At 40.4% G+C, this 22,488-nt stretch overlaps 1 protein-coding gene across 1 annotated transcript in view; it reads right to left on the bottom strand.

The window, feature by feature from the left end:
• Positions 1 to 22,488, bottom strand: part of GBE1 (1,4-alpha-glucan branching enzyme 1) — a 272,853-nt gene that overhangs the window by 87,374 nt on the left and 162,991 nt on the right. Inside the window, exons 8-12 of the mRNA XM_054973553.1 lie at positions 22,099 to 22,214; positions 21,831 to 21,958; positions 14,967 to 15,065; positions 11,827 to 11,937; positions 7,899 to 8,070 (exon numbers count right to left, since the gene is read on the bottom strand). Coding sequence (XP_054829528.1) covers positions 7,899 to 8,070; positions 11,827 to 11,937; positions 14,967 to 15,065; positions 21,831 to 21,958; positions 22,099 to 22,214 — 626 coding nt within the window. The remainder of the gene's footprint in view (positions 1 to 7,898; positions 8,071 to 11,826; positions 11,938 to 14,966; positions 15,066 to 21,830; positions 21,959 to 22,098; positions 22,215 to 22,488) is intronic.

Consider the following 22,488-nt stretch of genomic DNA (forward strand, 5'->3'; position numbering starts at 1 on the left):
CACTTGATGTTTGTTAGTGGCTACAATTCTTGACCCTTCTTGTTTTTTTCTGCTCTTTTGCTGAAGCAGAACAAGCAAACAGGAGCAGCAGCAGTTTAGGCTGGTGTTAGGGAGTAGCAGGTCGAGGGTGGAGCTGAAGCCCTAGAAACCAGCTTGTCCTGCTGATTCCTGACACCAGCCCTAATTGCAATGAATAATGGATTGTGATAAACTCATATGGATGCAAATAATTTTAGCTCAGTGTAAAATTAAGTCTAGAAAGTGTTTTCCATTTATGTTTTCAATTGCTTAAATAGAAATAAATGCCATCTTCTTCAGCATCAGGTTCACAAAAAATTTCCTTTAAAAATCATTTCCCACTATAATTCACAGCACTTTTTATTGCAGTAATTCTTGAGGAAAATTAGCATGGATATGATTTCCATGATCATAACCCTATGGAAAGATGCTGGATAGAAAAATAAACTACCAATGAATAAGATAAACAGGAGAACAAGATGTAATGGCTTTATTAGCAAACGAAGCCATTACATCTATTTTAATTCTGCCCACAGGTATTTAGTAAGTTGCTAAATCATGGATTAAATTTTTTCCTAAACTAGGCACTAGGATGGTTGGGAAGAAAAACGAATGCATTCCTCTTAAACTTAAGAGAACACAGAGAAACTGTGCTAGCAGTTTCTCTGTGTTCCCTTCCACAAATAACTTACTTGGCAAATCCAGTCTGTCAAATGTACCACTGCCTGAACAAATGATCAACCCTACATATGGTATAGAGAGTACAATGGGGAATATCTGTACTGCAGTTATTTTTTTTTCCCTGTACAATGAAAGTCTACTGTAAGGTGTCCCAAGGATCTGCTTCAGAAGCAGAACAATTTAACTTGTTCTTGAGCAGTTAGGGATGAGTCCTTAGTGTAGTGGCAGATGTGTTTTGGTGACATCACCTCAGCCTGAAAGACCATTTGATCTCAGTATCAAATGCTCTTTCAAACAAAACTAATGAACAAATAAATAAATTCATGCAGAGAGAGAACAGAAAGGATTTGAGCCTACCCTTTTCTCTCACTACTGTGTATAGGAAGCTTTTTGTGTGTGTAAAGAAGCAACTACCTGCTGTCAGCGCTCCTGAGAGCTACCATGGGCCTTTGAACAAAGATTCTGCATGGGACCCCCCATGTTACCCTAATCAAAACCAAATATCATTGCTGTTACTATGAATAATTATTGTTCATTAGGTAAGGAACACTGAGGTAAAAGGTACAGTATTATTAAAGAACAGATTTTACTAAAGTTATTTACACCGTGTACATTATAATAAGGTATTTGTGAGGATGAGCCATTCCTTCAGACTGTAGTCTTTCTTACTTTCTCTGTCTGCATTGTAAGATCTCACACTCTCTGTCTTGCTTAGGAAAAGGAGATGATTAGAACAGGTATATTGTTTTTTGCAACAGGCACCCATGGATACCACAGGTGTGTTGCTTGGTAATAACTTATTTCTTCCCCAAGTCTCCCTTATGTAAAACAAAGAATGAGTCCTAGCTTTCCCCCACTTCCAGGTGTAGATGCTTTAAAACAACCCAGGTGGTGTTTCCTTGGTGTCTGCAGGGCACATTGATTTGGGGCACCCATACTTATCAATGTAAAGATTAGAAAACAAATTACAGGGTGTACTTGCAGAAAAAAATGAGCAAGCAGAATCAGTAACACTCCTCAGCCAAGGGACTGAGCTGCAGTGCACTACAAATATAATGTACGAGAGACACAAGTAATTACTGGGAATAAGCTCCATGATTCTAGTGAGACACAAAATGTAAAGATGCTTAATGGGGGAAGGAAAATAAGGGACATATAAAAAGTCTATCTGATCCTCCATAGGGAAGAGACAGGTGATCTGAGTCTGCAGATGGTAGTGTCTTCCCACACTTGCACTAACTTTAGAAAGCAACATTCGCCAACATCAAATGCTCCTCCCACACCCCCTACAATTATCCCATGCAAGATCTAGAGACTGCTAACTTTTTTCTTACTGGCTCCAACTATACCTTTTACGGCAGCTTGAAATGCAGGGATGGGCCAGTATTAAGCATTTGCTCTGTTTTGTTAAAAGTTCCACTTGCTGATTTCTGTAGATCAGGCTTTCATTAAAGGCAGGGGAGCAAACCAAACCTCTTTCTTGTTCAGTTGGCAACTCTATCTGGAACTTCCACTGCTTCTGAGACACTGATTTTTATTTCCTTGGTCTTGATCCTCATTTTGAGAAACTGCCTGAAAACTCTTTTGCCTCTCCAGCATCACAGTGTGAGGTTTCATAGCCCTGACCCCTCCATCATCTTCTCTAGGATATGAAGTAAAGTCCCCTTCTCCCCACCTCCTCCAGCTAGGGGCTCATTTACCTGATGACAATCCTTTTCTTGGAGTTCAGAAGCCTCTGCATGCAGCTGAGGAAATGGGCCAAAAAGGAAGAGTATTGCAGTACTGAAAACGTCCAAAAAAGCACCAAGGAGCCCATTGCAACTATTAAGTAAACAGGAAAAACAAGCAAACTCACACTTGTGGTCCTTACATAACCTCAAGTATTTGATATAAAGTGTAAAGTTCAATATATGATTCATAAATAGGAAAGGATCCACATATTGATATCTCTATTACAGTAACAGTCTAAAACCTTGGTTCCATAAAAGTCTCCTGTAATCATCCAAGGTAAGTTACAAAGTCAATTTCAAAAATAGGCAGATATATTTTATATGTCCTTCACTTCGTATCTTTCAGATGAAAACAACAAGGTCATTCTACAGCCTTGCCACTTGCCGTGTTGCTTCACTTCAACAAGATGCCAGATTTCTTTCCTTGTTTCGCAAAGCTTCCTCGGGAAATACACAAGGCATGGATCTTCTTGTTGTGTGTTTTCCCTCACAGACGGTCATCAATGTTTTGGTTTCAATGTGAGCTGTCAATTGTGAGTTTGCTCTCATGTTTACTTTTCAGCCTTCCTTGTTTACTTAATGGCTGAGGAAATGGGGGCAGGGAACGATCAGCAAACTGGGCTTTTTGCAAGGTAGATGTGAGGAGGAGGAGGAGGAAGATGACAACCAACTGGCTGTTGAGGATCATCGTATGAGGGAGAGGGAGCATTTGATGCCTGTGCTGCCTTCCTGGCGCACAGCCCAGGGTATAAGGCTGGCTGGCGATACAGCTGCAGGATGGGGGCAGACACAGACAGCCAAGCCAACTCACAACATCCATCTCTCTGTAATCATGGCACACCAGCGGCAGCCAAAAGGGCAGAGGTGAGCAGAGGCAATCCAGGCAAGTTAAAATGTACTGTGCTGTCAATCAGAGACTCCCAGCTCAGGGCCTTCAAGCTGACTCTGGGCCCTGGGAATTTTGTCCCCTCAGTCCCCCTCTCTCAGGGGCTCTGCCTGCTGTCTGAAGGAGGTTATGCAGATTTATGCAATATTATAATAATTGCTGTTTAAGCCTCTTTCATAATCATATGTAATCCTAGGCTTATAATTACAAATTTTACCATTTTACTGCAGGCTAAATCAACTTGTTCACTGGTGTCAAAACAATGTCACATATCCTGCACACCACGGATATATCAACGAGAGCAAGGAGTGTTTCACATCAATAATAATAACAACATTCGATTTATATACTGCCCTTCAGGGTGACTTACATCCACTCAGAGTGGTTTACAAAGTATGCTACTATTATCCCCACAACAAAACACCCTGTGAGGTGGGTGGGGCTGAGAGAGCTCCAGAGAGCTGTGACTAGCCCAAGGTCACCCAGCTGGCTTCAAGTGGAAGAGTGGGGAATCAAACCTGGTTCTCCAGATTAGAGTCCTGCGCTCTTAACCACACCACCAAACTGGCTCAGTCATATTTCTAACTTCATAAACATGTCAAAAAGTATAGATCTACATGTGTGTTAGGATGTTATTTTAATGAAAATAATAAAATAACTTTAAAATAAAAACAATGCGACATTAATCTAAACTTGGATCCTTCCTTGGCAGGATATATGATTGCCTTCTCTACAACACCAGAAAAGCTAGGACAAAAAGGATTAAGAAGCTTGAAGACAAACTACCCATAATATTTGCAGAAATCCTTCCATTAATATTTTCTTGTTTTGATTTGGAACCTCAAGTAATTTGGTATTGTGTCCTTTCTCAATTTTGCATCATATCTGGTCAATTTCACTCGACATTTCATCACCCCCTGCATATTTTATAGGTCATTCTCAGCACCCTGAATGGAGCTTCTGGTGCAACTGGGAATTGTCAATGATACCCTTATATAACACCCTTTGTGAATCTGACTTACAACTACAGCGTGGCCGTAAATTTTACAAATCACACAGTGATCTGGTGTGATTGGAAGTTCCCACAGTTAAGGAATTCAGCTACTCACCTCATCTGATTCCTCTCTACCTAGCCTTTCAGGAACCCACTGAGCTCCTAGTATTCAGTTTCTAAAGTAAGATTGGAAATCGCACCTATAAAGCCAAAAGGTGTTCCTTCCCAATCTCAAATAAATGGATACTGACTGTGGTTACTTAGTGGTGAGGGAAGCATATTCTGCACATAGCCAGAGACGCACATTGCTGTAGTACAGTGAATGGTATCCTGCAACAGCTGAGTAAATCTGCTGCCTTCTAAACAATTGCTTATAGCACAAGAGGCCCTTTAAGCTTTTGTATAGCCAGGTTCTACACTAGTGAAGGGTACCACAATTGCCATAATTGGTATACACAGTTATAACAAGGGTTTCAGATAATGTAATCAGCAATCCACTCCTGTTCTCTGCCTGTCACCTTCCCATTTTTCTGTAAGAACTGTTATGTTGTGATCTATTTGTTTATTTCTGTGTAAGCATGTAACAGAAACACAACTTCTCTGATCCTTGGGCTATCTTTGAGCTACTATTTCAGCATTTGTTCAGGATTATGTGTGATCTGCGTATCATAAAACAGAACTGGTTGTCTGCCTCTGAACTGCATATTTCACCCTGCTGAGCCTTCCTCTAACATGTGGGTCTTCTTCCAAGGCTTCAAACATTGCTAAGCAGAGTAGCTGGACCAATCCCATAGGTGCGTGTGGATGTATTCAGAGAGAGCTGCTTCTTGAGGTGAACCCTGATGAAACAAAAAGGCTTTGTATCTCCTTGACATTTGGGGAGAGGAGACAATTCAGTAGTGAAGCCCCTAGTTTATTAAAGTGAACAGTTCTCTCCATTTTCCCTCCTGGTTTCTCTCCCTACTAGCCTTGTAGTACCTGATAATACTGTTAATTGAATCCAAATCAGTCAGCAATAACTGCAAATATAAACTCAAATACTGTATAAACTCTAAGGAATCCACCACCACACCCTTCGCTTTTTGAGGGTGTAGTGGTGCCATGGTATAAACATACTAATCAGCTTAAACAGAAAAAAAAATTGCCAGAGTCAATCAAATGAAAAAAAAGGAAGCAGCTTCATGATCATAAAGTGACAAACTTTCCTCTGTGAATAGGAAATGGGATTATTTCAGTGGTGCAATATCCACTGCCATGTAGATCTTCTGCCCTAATCTGGATGCAGCTAATTATAGAGCAACAGTAATTTGAATGCAGGGAAAAGCCCTTTTGTGAAACAACTCTCACTGTCTATCAGTTTAAATTACAGGATCTGTATAAGAAAGTATGAAGTGCTTGGGTTTTTCACCAAATACTGAAAAAGATTACAAAATCTCCCTTAGAATTCTTGCTTTACTATACCTGGTGTTTATACTAAAAGTAACTGTAATACCTCTTAATACCCCGTAACAAAAGTCTGTCAAGAAAACGTCATGATGAGACGTCCCCCCCCCCATGGGTCAGTAATGACTTGGTGCTTGCACAGGGGATTACCTTTACCTTTTTTTTTAAATAGTGAGCATTATAAATATATAATCAGACTTGCTATTTGCTATTTTCCTTGCAGCAAAATATTAGTGTATAGCTCTTTATTCTATATTTTTTGCAGCTCCTTAAGTAACCTGTTCAGACAGCAAAATTCCAGCCACTTTTATTTTAAATGTGCTAAGACTAAAAATCTATTGATTTCAAAGGAAACGAGTCCCAGCATGAATCTATCACATTTTCTGCAATTGCAAGGCACAGATGGAATGAAATTATTCATTAGAACTCCTATTGCTAAACATTTCTTCCTACAGATCTGTTACACTGCAAAATATACCATTTATCATACCACTTTTACACTACACATGTAACAGTAATCCATTGCAAGTCAACAGATGTCTCTGAATAAAACAAGGGGAAATGATCTAGCTTCCAGTAGTTAAACCACAATGGGGCTGGTCATATCTACCGTCAGCTTAATATATATGTTTATGCACTAAGAAATAGGAGCCCTTCCCCATATTCATAGTACATTGCTTTGTTCACCAAATTTTCACTAACATCTTTTTACTATGGGATTGGGGAAAGTCTTTCACTATATAAAATCATGTTTTATATTTATGTAGCAGACACAAATATATTATTTGTGCACTGTAGGGGGAAACACCTGCTTCTTATTCCAAAGCAACATCGTTTCGTTATTTATTTGTTAAAGATAGGTAGAAACCGTGCACAATTTTTTTAATACAAGTAGTGCATCAATGAAATTATGAATGCAACACAATATCTAACACAAATATTTTTAATGTATTATGATTTTTATGCTATATTATTATGGATAAATGTTGTAAAGTATTATTTATTATCATGATTGTGCCATCAAGGTAAATCTGGTGGAAATACCAAAATACTATCAACTTCATTTTATTGGTGAAATAATTTATAACATTCAATAAATAAGTACAGAACTGTGATCTTCTACAAATCCAGGAACCATCTGAATGCTAGTTTTAAATGCCAGCAGTATTTGGAATATATTTAGACATTTATAGCAGCAACAATGCCATTATTGGAAATAATTAATTCTTGTCATCCTATGAGATGAGATGCAAATTTTATGATCCATTACAAGTGAGTAGGTGGAGAGGAAATTGAAGAACAAGCACGTTCAGTTATTACTGTATCTAACATCCAAGGGCTGGTCCCTTCTGTGGATGGTAAAATCCATGCAACGGGAACAGCAACAGTTACTATTTAGAGTTCTGCCAACCAGGGGGAAATCAGGAAAATCTAATGTTGCAAAAGGAGTCAGTGAGGGGCAAATTCCCAAGAAAAACTTAGTTATGAGTATGACATTTGAGAATGTACAGACCTAAAAACAAAAACAATCCTCTCCCACCCTCTGGCTAGAGTTCATCTTGAATTGTTTGTGAGTTGTTGTAACAACCATAACACAAGCACCTGTAGCTTTGATGTGGGACCTCAGAGGCTGAAGCAGCCACAATGAGGAGAAAGAGAAGGAAAAGGAGAATTACTAAGAGCAGGTAGAACAGAAGACACAATGGTGAGCAAAGGGTGGTAATGGATAATTCTGGGTGGATATGCGATAAAGGCAATGGCAACTAGGAGGGGAAAATTAGACTTCTTGTCCCCTGGTGAATCCTCTTGTCAATATGCATTTGGGGAAAAAAACCCTTCAAAATCTATATAAAACAAGCGAGGAAGCAAATACTGCAAAGAGATAGTGGACTTTTTCATTAAGCCCCACAGACATGAATGGGAGTTTCACAAGAATTTAGCATTCATATTATTCATTGAAGGTTATGCAGGAAAATTTTCCATATCTGCTTGAGTGCTGCAGTCTTTCATATGTAAGAACCCCTCCCCCCCACCTTTTCCAAGCTTAGCTTTTCTAATGATAAACCCAAGAGTTGAATGTTGCAAGACCAGTTCTTTTCATTATGAATCCTACAGTAATGAACTAGTGAAATCCAGAATCACTTACCCATGAAGTTAAGATAGCCCTCTCCTCCAAGTGCATGAGTAATGAGGCGAATCATTTTATGAAGCTGTATTCCTCGATCAATAACTGGAGTGAGAGGTGAGATAATACTCATGTAGGTATACATTTCTGCATCCATCAGCCAAAATGCCAGAGTCTTATCACCAACAAGGGCCTAGGGAAATAAAGAAAGAAGAGTGGGAAGAGATTTATTTCACATAATATTGACTTTTGGGATAGAAATCAAGGAGATTTGTTCTGCATAAAGAATATGCTCTTCAATAAAGTTAAAAACCAAGAGATCATGAAATACAGAACTCATTATTTACTGTACAAAATACAGTAAAAGATTCTAAGCAAGAAATGAGAGAGTTGAATTCAATGCATGCAACATCAAAAAATTCCTTTAAAGTATTATTTCTATATAATTCTGTCATATTCTGCCAAAGTAGTAAATACAGGAAAGTATTTATGCCATATGTTATTTCTAACTGATTCACAAAGTATTTTAAGAGCAGGTGCCTAGGTTTCATTTAGTTAGCCAACAGCTACTCAGTTATAAGACTACTTCATTTCCAGTTCTGTATCATCAACTTGTACTCAAATGAGTATATGAGCTACTTCCAAAAAATATATTTACCATTTATGTAGTCCTATTGGTGGTGATTCCGATACAAGCTTGTTACAATCCTTATAACTGACCTTGCAAGCTAGGGGTGTGCGCCCCCAAAAGATTCGGGTTTCCTGCTTCTGGTTTACCCAGAGCAAGAAAAAAAATTGGGTTCAGGTATTTAAACCGATTAGGGATTATTAGAGAAGATTCAGCCACTGTTTCCAATGGGAAACGCTGCTCCTGGCTATCTGGGGGCTTAGGAGGGCCATTTTCTTCCCTAATAATACCAAATTTCCAGGGGATCCTCTCTCAACCCTCCTCTCATGACCACCCAAGTTTCAGGGAGATTGGACTTCAGGGGGGGGGGATCATGTTATGGCCACCCAAAGAAGGTCCCGCCAGCTGCTGCCAATCTCCATTGTTCCCTATGGGAAAAATGGGGGGGGGAGGTTCCCAGGAGGCTGGGGGTGGCATTTTACTAGCAAAATGCACCAAACCTACAGGGAGCCCTCTCCCAACCCTCCTATCATGGCATCCCAAGTTTTAGGGAGATTGGACTTCGGGAGGGGAGGTTATGGGCCCCCAAAAGGTTCCCCAGCTGTATTATTCCGTATGAGGACTATCTTCACACCAGAGAATCTCAATAAGAAAAAATTGATTAAAAATACACGAAACCATATGAAGCAAATAAGTAAACTACTGGACAACCCCCCTCAATACAACCAAACTAATGAAAGAGGAACAACTTCACTCCAAAGAACCATCCATCCATTGAATTCAACCCAAACCACGTGGTGAAAACTAGTGGGCCGTTCAAGAAGGCTGTGGGGGTGGCATTTTGCAAGCAAAATGCACCAAATTTGCAGGGGATCTACTCCTACCTGCCTTCTGAATATCACTCTATCATCAGGGAGATTGGACTTCGAGGGGTCATGTAATGGTCCCCCAAAGAAGGTTTACCATCCCAGCCACCCCACTTGTCTGTTTCTATTGTGGGGAAAATCCACATTCCCACACACTAAACACATGGATTGTGGAAGCAATGCACTTCCACTTACCATACACAGCCCAGGCAGCCCAACAGAACCAAACCAAAGGTGCCCAAAAGCCCAGCACCTCCACAACAAGCTGGCCATCCAGTCCCCATTATTCTCTATAAAAGGAACTTTTAAAAATTATTTTCTCAGGGGCAGTTATGCACACATCTCTGGGACAGCCAAACAGAACCAAATGCTCCAGAAACCCCCAGAACAGGCTGGCCAGCCAGTGCCACTTTCCGTTGTTCCCTAGGAAGACCAACCTTCACATCAGAGAATCACACAAACAAAAATTCAATTTAAATAAATTTAATTTATTAGATTTACGGTAACAGCAGCCATTAATGTTACATTAACATTTATTACATCGATATTAAATTATTAAAAGAGGAACTACCCCCCCCCCCGGCAACGCTGGCTTCAGGCTGAAACTGTGAGACTCTCTAAGGGGAACCCGAGGAAATCTCTACGTACAGCATGAAGACAGAGAGTCTATCCGGCAGGGGAGTCTCTCAATGTCTCTCTGTAGGCCAAGGAAAAATGTAGGCTGGCCAAAAGGTGAGACTCCAATTGATATCCCCTGCAGCATCTCCTTCCAGAGAATCCATTGGCTGGAAGGAGGATGCAACAGTAGGATTGGACACTTCTAACTCCCCCTTCCGTTCTCTGATCTCCCTCCCTCTTCCCCCTTGTACTACTATCCCTCCTTAACTACCTTGCCATTCAGAAAAAAAGGAGGGAATCTCTGACAGCAGCACTTTTCTTGCTGTTTACAAGAAACTTTGCAAACAGCTAGGAAAGTGCTGCTTTCAAGCTTCCTGCCTTTTTTTAACCAGATGAGAGAGGGAAGGAGGAAGTTGTAGTGAGTCACTCACTCCTTCTCCCCCCATCAGCTAAGAAAGAGTGGGAAGCTTGCATTTTGCAGAACTTTGCTGGCTGTTTGCAAATGCAAACAGGCCAGCAAAGTGCTCCCAGTAAACCCGAAGCAACCCTAACCGCTTTGGGTTGCTCTGCTTTTGTATTTCCAATACAAAAATACTGAATCTTCCCGAATCGGACCCGATTTGGGTATTTAACCCAAATCAGAAACCCGAAGCACACATCCCTACAAGCTAGACCAGCATTATCCCCATATTGCAAATGGGTAGGCTGAAGGGGGAAACAAAAATTTGAATGACTTTGTGGCAGAGGGAATATTGAATTTGGGATTCCGGATCACAGGAGTAAGCATATAAAAAATTCTATGGGTTTCTTAGCCGAAAGAAATACATTTATAGTCCAACACATGCCAAAGACCAGGGTTGGCACCACTAGCCTAAAAACTAATACAGAAATATCCATTCAAAATAGGTTTCCCAATTAGAAGAAAACTGCACGACACTTTCTGTTAGGAAAAAACATGCCTTGGATTTAGACTCCAATCCCTTTCGTTTACAGATGCACACTGGTTGGGAATTTAACTACGGCTCAGGACAGGACTCATACAGAACCTGCCTAGCTGGAAAAAGAAAGAAAAATATTTTATACTGATATATAGTTTTATGCATGTGTTAATATAATTTTGACCACTGAAAAAGGCCCTCAGGGCTGAAATGCATTGGGTCTTTTGGTTAACATACATGTATAACCATTACTGTGCCTTTTGTTATTGGATGTGCAATTTCATCTTGTTGCTGTATATTATGATCTGAGTTTTTAATGGTACCTTATATATGTTGTTTTTAATCCTGTTCTGTGCGGTGTGCAATAAATAGCTATATATTCCTAATCCTCACCAAGTAAAAAACTGAAGTTGGATTCCATCCCAAACCTCCACTGTTGGAAGGGGTTTCTGTCAGTAGACCAGGATGTCTCTCCCTCCCCACACCAGATGCAACATAACTCCCCACCCCCAGAACAATGCTGCTCCTTGGGTACAGGAGATCCTCAGGAACAATGAGAAGGGAGTCAGAGGTTGGCTATGGGAGAGAGGAATCACTGATTGTCTCTGCCAGTGGAACTTTTCCATTGGATTCAACTTCTGGTGCAGAGTTGGGGCTAAGAGACTGACCTGTGAAGCATAATTCATATATTAAGCACTTGATACAGTCTAGGTAAATGCCAAATATTTTTATTATCTTATGGACAAGATTACTATTCACAGATTGCTCTGAAGTTCTGCAGCCTTGAACTTCTTCAAGATAGCAATAGAACATAATGATCAAGAGTACATTTTAAAAAGCATCCGCGTTTCCAACATTATTTCAGAATGATAATTTTTGTTTCAGCTTTATTCCAGTACCTGGTCATGACTCTCTGCATACGTAATATATTTTTCTCCATGTCGCCTATTCGTTAGCGTAAACACTATATTGCCCATATTCCATTCTTCATCCTTAAATTCTTTCAGTATCTGGAAAACAAAACCAGTCTAAATTATTTTTTTGGTGCACTACACTGCATTTCTGTCCATGCTCCCCCCGATTAGAAAATGTAACAGTACTATTCTGTGACTTTCCAAAATTTTAAGTTCTAAAATGGTACAAGTACACTTTTTGAAGTCCCAAATGAGCTCTTTATTTGAACTTTATATTCTACCACAGCATTTTTAAACCCGTATTTTCTTTTCCTGCCAAAACAGCTGCCAACTTCTGATTAATAACTAAGCATGACAATGTCATTTAAATTGATTTTCCCTATACTTCTGTAAAACAGTGAGGGCCACTTGCCATTATTGTAATGGTTGACTAAATGTAGCAATTTTGCTACTAAACCTTCCTGTTTCTTGTTATGCAATACTGCATAATCCTCTGATGATTGTATTGGCTCTAAATTAACCTTTAAAAAGGAGAGTTCTTTAGGCAGAGTTTCACAGGGTATTTTACTATCTGGCATGCAGTCCAGGAAAAGCTTGGAACAAGTTAAAATTAATTATTATTGAAATAGTCTAATCTGCTATTTGAGTGTGACCTAATGAAAAGACAGAGCTTTTTTTACTTCCATATTTCTAATTCAAACAACAAAACAGGATACATGGAACAAAACTGTCTTAAATTCATGTATACAACCAGATCTGTACCACACTAAAATTTTAGTTGGAAAGTACATTCTTGATTTACGAAGAAACATGGTGCTGATGACCTTCAAGTCAAGTAAAGAATGGAAATGGAGAGTTTATATATCAGTGTTCTCCTTTTCTGAAAACAGAACAAAAAAGTATTACCAGCTAACTGTCAGCAGCACTTGTTAAATTTATATATCAGCACTACATTCATGACAGTCCACATAAAAGGGTATCAAAAGGTACCTCATTGAAAAGTATAACAACCTTTCTGCATCACAGGGACTCTTCACTCTTCTTGCTGACCCACAAACCTTTCGTTACTCTCCTTCCTACCCTCTCCAAGCTGGATTTACAAATACCATGGAAAAGACACAGGGGTTTGGGAGAAGCCTTAAACAAGCAATTTTTAAAACTGATGCTAGTAGTCACATACATCCATAAATCTAAGGACATCCACAGAAACTGCATTAAAGGTCTGTTTTTAGGGAAGACAAACTTATTTCAGAATTCCAGTCCATGGTATCACATCTGTAGAGGTCAGAATTGTGATTGGTGCTCTGAAATAAATCACATTACTCAATGGCAGGAAAAACTTATCTTGAATTTGACAAATACTAAGGTTTGGGGTGGACAATTGAGATACATACTAGATATTTATTTTCCTTATTATCATTGGATTTTACTTAGAGATTTGTTTGCAATCACGTAACTAAAAGTCTAATATAAAATTCTGCTGCAAAAACTTTTCCATATTGAAATTAATTCATTGTGGGAAGAAGAAGAGGGTTTAAAACATAAAAAAACATACAAAAGAGTTTTGCTGGATCAAACCAGTGGTCTATCTAGTCCAATATCCTCTTTCACATGGGCCAACTAGTTATGCTGGAAGGCCAATGAACAGGACACAGAGGCCAAGGCCTGCCCTTGTGCTGCCTCTTACTGCTGGGTCTCAGAGGTTTACTGCCTCTGAATATGGAGGGTCCCTTTACTCAACATGGCTAGTAGCCATTGATGGACCTATGCTCCATGAATCTGTCTAACTCTCTTTTAAAGCCATCCATGCTCATAGCCATTACTACTTCCACTGGCAATGAATTCCAAAACTTTATTACTTGTTGAGTAAAGTAATATTTCCTTTTCTGTATTCTGTACTAATTGCCCATCAACTTCATTGGGTGCCCCCAGACTAAGGCATCTTCTGTTATAGGAGAGGGATTAAAAAACTCCCTCCGGGCGCTTTCTCTATGCTATCAATAATTTTATAAGCCTTCTCTCACATCCTCCTTAGCCTTTATTTCAAAATGAAGGAGTCTTAGTTTCTTCAGCCTTTCATTTTAGGAAAGGTGCTCAGTCTTTCTTGCCCTCTTCTGTACTTTCTCCATCTCTGCAGTATCCTTTTTGAAATATGGTGGCCAAAAATGTACAGAGTGTTCCAAAAAAGACCATGCCATGGCTCTATGCAAGGGCATTATAATATCTACTTCTTTATTCTTAATCCCCTTCCTAATAATCTCCAGCATGGAGTTTGCCCTTTTCACTGTTGCTACACACTGAATTGACATTTTCATGGAGCTATTCATTATAATCCTAAAATCTCTTACAATCTTGTTCTTAGTCAGTTCAAAGCTAAACACCTTTTTAAATTAAACAGTTTTATAGAAGAGCTTGTGTTTATGTATCATTTTAAAAACATCATTATACATTGCTTGTATTCATCACAGGATACCAACACTGGCAAATCTTATGTGGAAATACGTTTTAATTTAGATATTTTGTTGTTCAAGTAATGACTTAAGTCCTACCCAGATATCCAAGAGCACAATGAAAGGGGAGGATTTTTAGTAATTCCTTTGTCCTGCCCAAACACCCACCACCAAATGCTGCTGCTGGGGGACACGGAGCCACCAAGAATACCTTAGGGAGAAACTGGAGGTCTTCCATCAGGGAGGTTAAGAAAAAATCAACCCTCTCCCTGTGCTCATGGAAATATAGGAAATATATGCATTTTAAACTCACTTTTGTTAGATAAGTATAAAGATTGACAAAATTTAGTTCAAGAATCAAGATGATATATGCATGAAATATATGAAATCGAATAATAATTGTTAGATATTCTGCTATGCTTTCGAGCAGGCATAAACAGCACATCTATTCCATCCAGTGCCGTAGGAGAGACCACCACTTTCCCTCTTCCAGGTCCCCCTGGCAGGGCATGGAGTACAGACATAAGGCTATGGTGGCTGAGGGAAAGAGGATTGCCTTCTGGTTGATACTGGTTAACTGAGTTTTCTAGATAATCAAGTGCTGGATAACAGAGCTTTTACCGTATGCGACAACACAAGTAAAAAAAGAACTCAGAAGAAATATGAAGTTCTGACCTGAATCCATTTGTCAGGAATGGCCATGGCTAGCCGGTAATCAAATCCACCTCCTCCTTCCATAACTGAACAAGCAAGGGCTGGCATTCCAGAAACATCCTTGAAAAAACAATAAACAAAATTGTTATTTGATAAGAGTTAACAAAACTGAACCCTGAATGTAAGAAAACTTTCAAGGGTAGGTGGGAGAGAGTGAGTGACAATAATACATACTGAGGAAACCTGGATACAAAGCCAGATCACTGATTGATCTTAGGCTAGTGAAGGAGAAAAGAATGAAAAGCTACTGACACTAACAACTGACACACTCCCTCCTTTTAGAATGGGCTTTAGTGGTACAATTCTTGAACAAAGCTAATTTGGACTTAGTGCGCATGTAAAGAGAGTAACAGAATACTTGATAAACAAGTTACGGTTATCCTAGTAACCAATTTACGCTAGAAAAGTTTTTCGATGCCCAATTAGATAAGAAATACTATTGTATTAAGGTGGGTACAAATGATTGGATGATGAAGATGATGCTTATAGTGACAAAGAGTGTTTATATATAATGGTGTGCCTAGAGGAATGTTGCAGCCATTATTCTAAACATAATCTGTTTAGGTTTGGTAATAAAGAGACAACTTCAATATCATTCTGCCTCTTCATTTGGACCCCCTCCCGAAAATGCTTGGTTTGGTAAAAGAAATTTCTCCATCACTAGTCACTATCTTTCAGGCTAATCTACCTCACAGGGTTGTTATAGAAATAAAACAGAGGAAAAAATGTTCATTTCCCTGAGCTCCTCAGAAGAAATGCAATAAAAAATTTGACAGATAACAACAACAACATTTGATTTATGTACCACCCTTCAGGACAACTTAATGCCCACTCAGAGCGCTTTACAAAGTATGTTATTATTATCCTCACGACAATCAGCCTGTGCGGTGAGTGGGGCTGAGAAAGCTCCTAGAAGATGTGACTGACCCAAGGTCACCCAGCTGGCTTCAAGTGCAGGAGTGGGGAATCAAACCTGGATCTCCAGATTAGAGTCCCTCATACTTAATCACTACACCAAACTGTCATTAGATTTGCTCAATTGGAACACAGCAGGGAAAGTGGTCCTGAACACATGTGGGTCCAAGGCCATTCGGGGCAGTATCCTTTGCTGCCCCATTGGAGGGAGAGACGCAGCGCACAATTCACAGGCATATGGGAATCTGGAGAGGGGCAGAGCCAAGTGCATATAAGGCAGCTCCACCCTGCTCTCCTGAGCAGTTGCCTCAAGCTCAGTGAGAGAGACATGCAACAGTGTTCTCTCCAAGTGGACCAGGCAGCGCAGCAATGGCGACAGCAGCGACAACAAGAATGGTGGTGGAAAGAGTGGTGGCAGCATGAACGGCGGCAGTACAAGCAGTGGCAAGAGTGGTGGATTGTGGAGTGCTCAGACAGCGAGGCAGCTGCAAGTGGCAGCCTCCCCAAGTCCCCAAAGGCCTGTCCAGTGCTCTGTGGCAGTGAAGCAGTGCCGGTGGCTGAAGTGCGGCACAGCTGGCTGGTGGCTGGTGCCTGCTGTGGCCTCCTTCCGGCCCTTAAAGGGTGTCAACTGGCTGGGCGGGCATAGGCAGAGTGCCTGATGTTTCTCACCCTCCCAACCCCTCCATCCTCCTCACCTTTTGGAACTGCAGCCCTCCTGGGCCTGTCTGTTCACCGCAGGGTGGCATGGGGGCTTGCCCGCGCAGTTGCACGGTAGTGCATTTGGTGGTACGGTTGTTTTTCCAGCCCCCATCCATCTCCATTTGGCCTTTAGCAAGCCAAATAGCCAGCTGTAGACCGGGTGGGCATTTCAACCCCCTCACCATTGCTGATTGCTCTGGAATTGAGGGTCCTCAGTGGGTGGCTGTTTCTCTGTCTGGTGGTGGTGGGCAGTGTGCACTCAGCCCATTCACAATAGGGCATGGAGCATTGTTCTCCCCCCCACCCCCTCCTTTAGTTAAGAGAGGGCAGTTCAATTACAGCGACTAGCCACTGAAGCGGGGTGGCTATTTTGGGAGCCAGATGACTGCAGAACAGTGAAGCAGTCACCCATCTTGAGTCTCAGTTGGGTGACAGCCATTTTACATCAGCACATTTTGGTGTGTACATGACATAGTTCATCATGCCTCCCAAGAAAGGGGGAGGCAAGTCTAAGGGGAAACAGCTGGCCAAAAGACCAGCCCTGCAAAGGGTTGCACCAGTGCTTTTTTCCTCGGATGAGGAGGATGCAGCAGGCATGCAGGAGATCCTTGTGTGCACAGCAGCGCTTGAGCAAGCCAAGAGGGCCCAGGGGCTGAGGCCAGCATGAGCCAGAAGGCGACAAAGACAACATTGGTGGCAACTTTTAGATGTTAAATTCTAAACTGGCTGCCAGGCTTCCTGATCTATCTGGGAGTTGTAGTCAGGCTGCAGTCATGGAGGGCTGCCTCCCTTTTATAGTACCCGGACATAATCTACAAGGGATACAATGACTTTGCAGGGGTGACTTGGCTCCAATATGATGAGGAGTTTAGGATGAGGGTCATCCTCAATCCTGGCATGCCATGGGATAGGATACACCAACAATTATAGCTCCAGGTAATGTCACCAGCTAAGCTAAACTTGGGATTCCACTCTGACAGTAGTCACCAGGTACACCGAGCGAATGTGAATAGTACTACCCGCACCATGGCGGGGCAGTCAGTTCAACCCAATCTGCTCTGCTGGGAGTTTACCTCCCAGGGGGATTTGTAACAGTAAATTCTGTAAGTCTGATCATGAGTGCCCAATTTGTTGAGGATCCCATGTCTTTACTGCCTGTAAGTGCTGGAAAAAGGGTGGCAAATGTGGGGGTAAGGTGGGAGGCAGCTCACAGAAGCTGCCAGCAGGAAAAGGGTCACAGTCCCATAAATCTGAGGGCACTTAAGCAACTAGTGGCCCTGTATCTCAGGCGCGATGACTCCTGTTATTTGTTAGAAGGATTTATAGTTGGGTTTTGTATTCCTTTTCAAGGCCCTAGGACCCCTTTCAGGGCAGCTAACCTTCATTTGGTTGTTGGCATGGAAGGGGTGGTGAGGGAGAAAACTGCTGAAGAGTGTGTCGAAGGTAGGGTTCTGGGCCCATTTGCCACGTCCTGTCTAGAGATTGTGGGACTCGCTCTTGGGCGTTGTCCCTAAAATGACAACGAGTAAATTCAAGATCATCCACCACCTGTCCTACCCAAGGGGTTGTTCTGTAAATGATGCTACCCCTGAGCACTTGTGCTTGGTGTATTATACATCGTTCAAACAGGTGGAAAAAGGGCAACAGCATCTTTCTTGATAATCTGTGGCAAGGGCTCAGGTTGGTGGGAGACTACCTGTGGGGCGCAAGGGCCTAAGCAGAGGCTTGGCCCTGGTGATAGCAGGATAGGGTTTGGGAGAAATAAGCAGGCCGGTGAGCACCCTTGACATGTCCCATTTGAGGGGAAATAGGGATCTGTCAGGATCGCTGGTATTATTTGATGGCTGCCAGATGAGAGGGCAGGCTGCTGCATGGGACCTCCTGTACAAGTATGGCCCCTCATGTTTGACGGCAGGGGGGTTATTTGGCTTGGTGGAGGCTCCATATGCCTGGCCAGCCAGGTACCAGCCATACCTTGTATGTCTCACGCCCAAGGCAGAGGGGCTCACCCAGACAGGTCAAGGCAGAGGTCCAGGGTGACCCCAGGGCTTGACCTGTACCACTAAGGCCCTTGCCGTATTATGTTTAATGTTATTTGATGCCAAATAAATGGCCCTTCATTCCTAACTCTTACGTCTGCCTCTTCTTTCCGTCTGGGGGGTGGGCTACCAGAACCTTTAATGGAACTTGATAACTGGTCAGTAACTGATGGAGTGACTAGAATGGGCATGACATGCATGTTCCACCTAGTTCCTGATAGTATTCTAGCTGCAGAATTTCTGTGATGATAGCAATTTTGAATTTCCTATGATTCCTCTTGCGTGGGCGAAAGAAGATTGAAAGGATATTAATTCTAAAATTTTAGCAAGTAACATACATGATAGCCTATTCTTAAGATTTAGAGTGCTAGTAGGTAAGCCTCTTTTGCCTGAACAATTTATGAACAAACCAATGAGAACACTAGTAACATATGGTAGTCTGCTAGGGGCCCTGTTAACTTCCTGGGACTACAAAAACCATGGGAGTTGTCAAACACTGTAGAAAACACAATACGTGGGTGTTATTCCACATTCGTATTGGCAATTCACAAGTTATTCAGGTCTGATGTGACTTTGTTAAAGAATATTTTTAACTCCACTCTGGTTAGGCCTTTATGGAAATGTTCAACCTTAGAGTTAAATAGCTCTAAGAGAAGAAGCCAACATAAGTGATATGGAAACCCACTATCACATGAACCACCAAATTTCAAAACACACTGACTCCAACAGGCCTAGTTGCAAACAAATACTGCAGACTCTTTGCCCAAGGAAGTAATTAGACATTTGGAGCTATGAATTATTATTACTTCTAAATAATAAATTGTTAATAGAAGACACAATGCTGCTACCATTCACTTTTCTTCCCATTCATAGTAGGAGGCTAGGCTGATTTTAGAACTATTAATGCAAACAAAACAAAAACAGAATCTAAACACGAGACACACATCAATTTTCTAATATGTTTCTTTCCTCTGTGGGTAGGGGGAAAAATCTAGAGTTGAAGAATATTCAGAATATTTAAGGGGAAAAATCTGTTACTTAATTTTATCAGACAACTCCTTATGGAACAGGACTATACATCGATCCTACGCTAGACAAAAGAGTACTTCTCTCCCACGGCGCCACTCATTCCATTATCATTACATGCAAGCTCAAACTCATGCTAGCCATTTGTAATTTAGAATGATATCAATAGTTCCTCCCTCCCAATTTCTTCCCACCATGAACATGTGGATCAATTCCACATTTTGTATAGAAGCTCCCACTAGACAGAAAAATGATGTATTGAAATTGAAGTAGTTTTCAATTTAAGTAGAATAAATTGAAGGCACATCTTGTTAAAAAAAACTTAAATCAGGTAATGCAAACAGGCTTGACTGTTTCATTGGTAGGAATACTGATGATAACCATGCACTGGCTTCCTGATGATGAACTAATTTTACTTGAAATGAACCCCAAAATCAATAAACCAATTTTAAGTTTAATATATCCCATAACTGCTTCATTTCATCAACTTCTGTTTTAAATACCTGATGTTACTGAGATCTTGTCAATACGTTTTTAAAAAGGAATAGACTGCATTAAATTACTATATGCCATATGGGAAGTTTGAGTTCATGTATAACTAGAAATTAAGGTCTTTCAACACAAGGTTTACATGCGAGTATTGTGTTGGATTTTTTACTTTAATAGTTCTTAGTAAGGCCCATCTGATATGTCAGGATGGATCTTACTCCCATCCAACTTCTCTACTCTTCTTCAAATGAAGAGGTATTTAAGTTAGAGGAAGACTTCAAATTCTCCTCAGTGGAGTAGGAGCAGGTTTTTTGTTTTTTTGGTGGTGGTGGTACCTGACCTGGATTACCCAGGTGAGCCTGATCTCATCAGATCTCAGAAGCTAAGAAGGGTTGGTCTTGGTTAGTAATTAGATGGGAGACCTCCAACAAAGACCAGGGTTGCAGAGGCAGGCAATGGCAAACCTTCTCTGTTAGTCTCTTGCAAGGGATCGCCATACGTCAGCTATGACTTGAGGGCAGTATCCACCACCATTCACTGGTACTAAGTACCAGCACCTTTGGGGGGGAAGATGTGCTGAGGGGAGAACTGGTGGAAATTTCATTACTCCTTTCTGCTCATTCATGAGATAGTCATTCAAGTTGTATATAAACTAACTGCACAGTTAAAAGAGGGAAAAATGAAGGCAAGAGCCTAGAGATAATTCTTTACTTGAAATAAACTGCAAATTACATGACTGAGATTTTCGCTGAAAGTTAGCACTTAGAAGTTCACAGTTCTGTATGACAGCAACATTCCTTTGCACCTCAAAACACTTCTGATTAACTCCATCAAGTTTTATTGATAAATGCTACCTATAATACTAAACATTCCAATGAATTTTGATCATAAGTAGAACAAACATTTAACACTTAATTTATCAAAAATTAGACTTTTCAGGGATGCACATATCACTGCATAATTGCTTTAGAAATATTAATTGTAAGCTTTCAACACCTTTTATAGCTAGTGCACATTTGCAAATCATAAGCCAGCAAGTTTATTGTAACAGAATATGAACATCAAAATACTATTAACTAATTAACACAGTACATTTTAAATTTATCTGTATTTTCAAAATTTAACATTTCACAAAAGAAAGATCTGTTTCTCACTGCTAAAATAATATTAGCTGCTACCAGTAATATCTGTAACATACTAGTGATAATATTAGCGAACATCTTCCCAAAGTGAATGATAATTGTATGTTGAAATCAACCTCATTTTAAAGAATCTATCTACTAACTATGGCCATTTCCACACACGTTGAATAATGCACTTTCAATGCACTTTAGCAATCCTCTGGAAGTGGATTTTTTTGTTCCACACATGGAAAAGCAGTTCCAAATATTCACTAAAGAGTATTGAAAGTGGATTATCCAACGTGTGTGGAAGCAGCCAATGTATATAGTCCTGCCCAGCTAACAGTATTTAAGTCCCCATTATTTAAATGAGACATATTTAAACATGTATTTAACTTTTTCATTGAGATTTAAAATTAAAATATTTAATAAGTGTTGCTGGATACATAAAGAAAAATCAATATATCATAACTGATTCAGTTAAATTATCTATCAAATAACTAAAAAGTAAGAATTAAAAGTATTTTAAAAATTACCTCAGCTACCGTTATACATTCTGGATGTAAGAAATGTATCATATGGTTTGCCATCATTAGATATGCCAACGCATCTTCATCAACCTGCATACCAAAATATTCATTATAGTCGCCACTGAAACCTACACCTGTCATGAGAAAAATGCAGAAAGTCAAGGAATATGTAGCAAGTAATATTATATGTCTTCACCCTAGATATTTACAAATTAGAAATTATTATGCCACTACATTATCACATTATAGTTTGAACAAAACAAATAAAACTTACCAATTCCATGATGGTGATATAGCATAGAGGAAACACCATCAAATCGAAAACCATCAAAGGCATACTCTTCTATCCACCACCTTAGATTGGAGAGAAGAAATCGCAGAACTTCCCAGCTGAAATATTAAGTTATCTTGTTAATATTAAAGCATACTATGACAGACAGAGCCAAGTCCATCCCCTTTGCCAGTATTTACTAATTCTTTTGTATCCTGGTGGTCTGGAGGGGAAAAAAGCCAAACACGACCAATCAGGGCCCTCAGAAAGCTTGCAGGGAGGAGGGAGAGAAAGGAACCATTTAATAGAGGTTTGAGTCAGATAGGATTTAGGGTTCCTTAAGCAGGGTTGGGATCTTGCTCTATCTCCAGTCACTTGAGGTGAAAGTGGACT

The sequence above is a fragment of the Eublepharis macularius genome, chromosome 3 (assembly GCF_028583425.1).
Source record: "Eublepharis macularius isolate TG4126 chromosome 3, MPM_Emac_v1.0, whole genome shotgun sequence".
NCBI classification, from domain to species: Eukaryota; Metazoa; Chordata; class Lepidosauria; order Squamata; family Eublepharidae; genus Eublepharis; species Eublepharis macularius.